This window comes from Cynara cardunculus (genome assembly GCF_001531365.2).
Source record: "Cynara cardunculus var. scolymus isolate 2C chromosome LG 12, CcrdV1, whole genome shotgun sequence".
In the NCBI taxonomy this organism is placed as follows: domain Eukaryota; kingdom Viridiplantae; phylum Streptophyta; class Magnoliopsida; order Asterales; family Asteraceae; genus Cynara; species Cynara cardunculus.
The window spans coordinates 18,141,334-18,143,770 of NC_037539.1; the positions used below are offsets into that span (position 1 = coordinate 18,141,334).

At 38.3% G+C, this 2,437-nt stretch overlaps 1 protein-coding gene across 1 annotated transcript; it reads right to left on the reverse strand.

Annotated features, from left to right (window-relative positions):
* Nucleotides 1–556: 556 nt before the first annotated feature.
* Nucleotides 557–1,648, reverse strand: LOC112523755. Its single transcript, XM_025133431.1, has 2 exons — nucleotides 955–1,648; nucleotides 557–921 (listed from the first exon to the last, which is right to left on the reverse strand). Exons 1-2 carry the CDS (start codon nucleotides 1,646–1,648, stop codon nucleotides 713–715), a joined length of 903 nt encoding a protein of 300 aa, XP_024989199.1. The 3' UTR covers nucleotides 557–712.
* Between the last annotated feature and the right edge of the window lie 789 nt (nucleotides 1,649–2,437).

The following is a 2,437-nucleotide window of genomic DNA, read 5'->3' on the forward strand; positions in this document are numbered from 1 at the left end:
TTCACAGCATTTTGCTGTGAAGTTTCAAGTGTAAAATGTTGGTCTCACGGGTCTCACGAAAACAGGCTGGTCTCACATGATCCCAAGTCTATATATATATATACACGTTTTTTCCTCCAGAATTCGGGACAGACATTTTTTTTGGTTCTCTCTCAAGTTCGATCCATGATCACATAAGGAAACTCGATAGATTCGAGTTCTCGTGCAAGAACTGAATAAATAGTTGAATCCTCTAAACGAAATTACGCACAGGTAGGGGCGAAATTCTGGTTAAGGACACTGGGGTGCAGACCTCTATCTAATCATTCATCCTTCGTCAGTTTCAAGTTAGTAATTCTCTTTCTATGATAAGAATTTCGATATATTATACATATATTCACATACACATTTATTGTTTTTCCGTTTGATTTTACAAACGTTTTGCTCTCTACATATACATATCTATGTGAATTTTCCCGTTCTGTAACAAGGGTTCTAACACATATATGTTTTCTAATCTCTATATATAAATTCATACAATGAAAATAAACATAAAATACAAAATACAAAAATTGAAGTAGTACCTTAATGTACAACATTTTAATCGATAAAAGACTCATGTGCATGATACATCACAAATAAAAGACTCATGTGCATGATACATCACAACAAGACATCAATACTTACATAACAATAAATCACTAAAATACCATTTTTCTTTTTATCAAATTAATTAATACACTTTTTTGGCGAACAGATTTCTCAAATTCGACAGATTACTCCCACCTGGACCTTCACCGCCGGGAAGAATGCCGCTGCTGCGGATTTCTACTCCGGCGACACGTACGGTTTTGTCTTCTTGAATTTCGTCACTCCTACAACTCAAATGGTGGCGGTAACCGATACATGTCTGAACCTTCAGGTTTAACACCTTAGCCTTTGCTCCGACGCCGGATCCGGTAACAGTTGCATCACCGCCGGCCGTAGTCTTCTTGCTCCGGCGAGATTCGGGTTTTTCCTTTTTGAAAGCACCCTTTTCAGCAGCAACGCGAACTAAGTTGTCGTGTAAACTCCGACCCGACCCGACTCTCTTGATCTGCCACACCGGGCTACTCCGACCGACATGGACCCCACCACGGTTTGGGCTGCTCGGCCACTTCTTAGATTTGGATTCTCCGGCGGAGTTGCTCCTCGAGCAAGGCGCACTACTGACTTTCCGGTTGCTAGCCGGCGATCGCGGCCTACTCCCGCTGTTCCCGGCCGATCTGCTCCGCGAAAATGGCCATAAATTTATATTCAGCTCCGCCATACCCGTCCCACCATTTCTCTCATTCTTTTTCTTCTCTTTCTCTTTACTCACTGAGTTCTTCTTGAACATATCTTTCCATCGTTTGGGTGCGACCAATGTGGTTTCCGAGTCGGAAATGGGTCCGGAATTCAGGTCGGCGACGGTGGTTATGGTTGGAGGGTTAATGGTGGTGTCGGAGTTGCGGGTATTGAGTTGCTGAAGGGGGAGGAGAACACCGCCGGAGAACAATTCATCGGCAGAATGAAGGAAGGTTTCAGGGCAAGAGGGATTTCTGACCATCCAGAACTCGAATTCCGGCGAATTAGAGGCGCTGCTTCTTCTTCCACTGCTACTGGCGGAGAGAACTGTGGGATTTTCCATTTTACGGAGAGAAATTTGGAGATGGCAATTGTGTTCAGAGAAGTGAGGATGGATATGATGGTGACCCTACAAAGCATATTATATATATATATATATATGTATATATACATGTGTATGTGTGTATATATATATATATATATGTATATGTTAGTCTGTGTGTGTAAGGGGGTGGTGGGTGCACTGCATATGCGTTTATAGTTCATGAAAAGAAGAAAAAAACATGGATCACCTCAACCATGTAAAAGGATCCATAAAAAGATCTAAAACGAACTTCAAAAACTGTCCTAAATTTTCGCCTTATTAATTAAATTTTTTATTACTTTTTTTTAATTATATATAGGGACATTTTTTATAACATATAAAATTGTAATAACCTTCAGAATTGATATATATCATTTGTTATTTCATATGAATTTTTTTATTAAAAATTACAATTTAGAATAACGATTAACATAAATTTGTTTCAGAATATGTTGTTTTTACATGTACTTGTTTCATAATATGAATATTTTTAGTATGTTTGTGAAACAAAAGTTATACGTAAAAAAGTTTTACGTTGTGAGCCGAATACATATGAAGAAAACACATTATCAAACAAATATATTTTCATTAATACATTAAATGTTAGACTTAGATGAGAAAAAATCATGGGAAAAAATACGTTAGGATAGAAGTTCCTACGGTTATCACAATGTACGGAGTTTTTCAAATGATTAAACCCCTGTATATATACATATAATGGGGAAGGGTTCAAACGAGAACTCCTGTGATTTGTGAAAACGCGAGAAC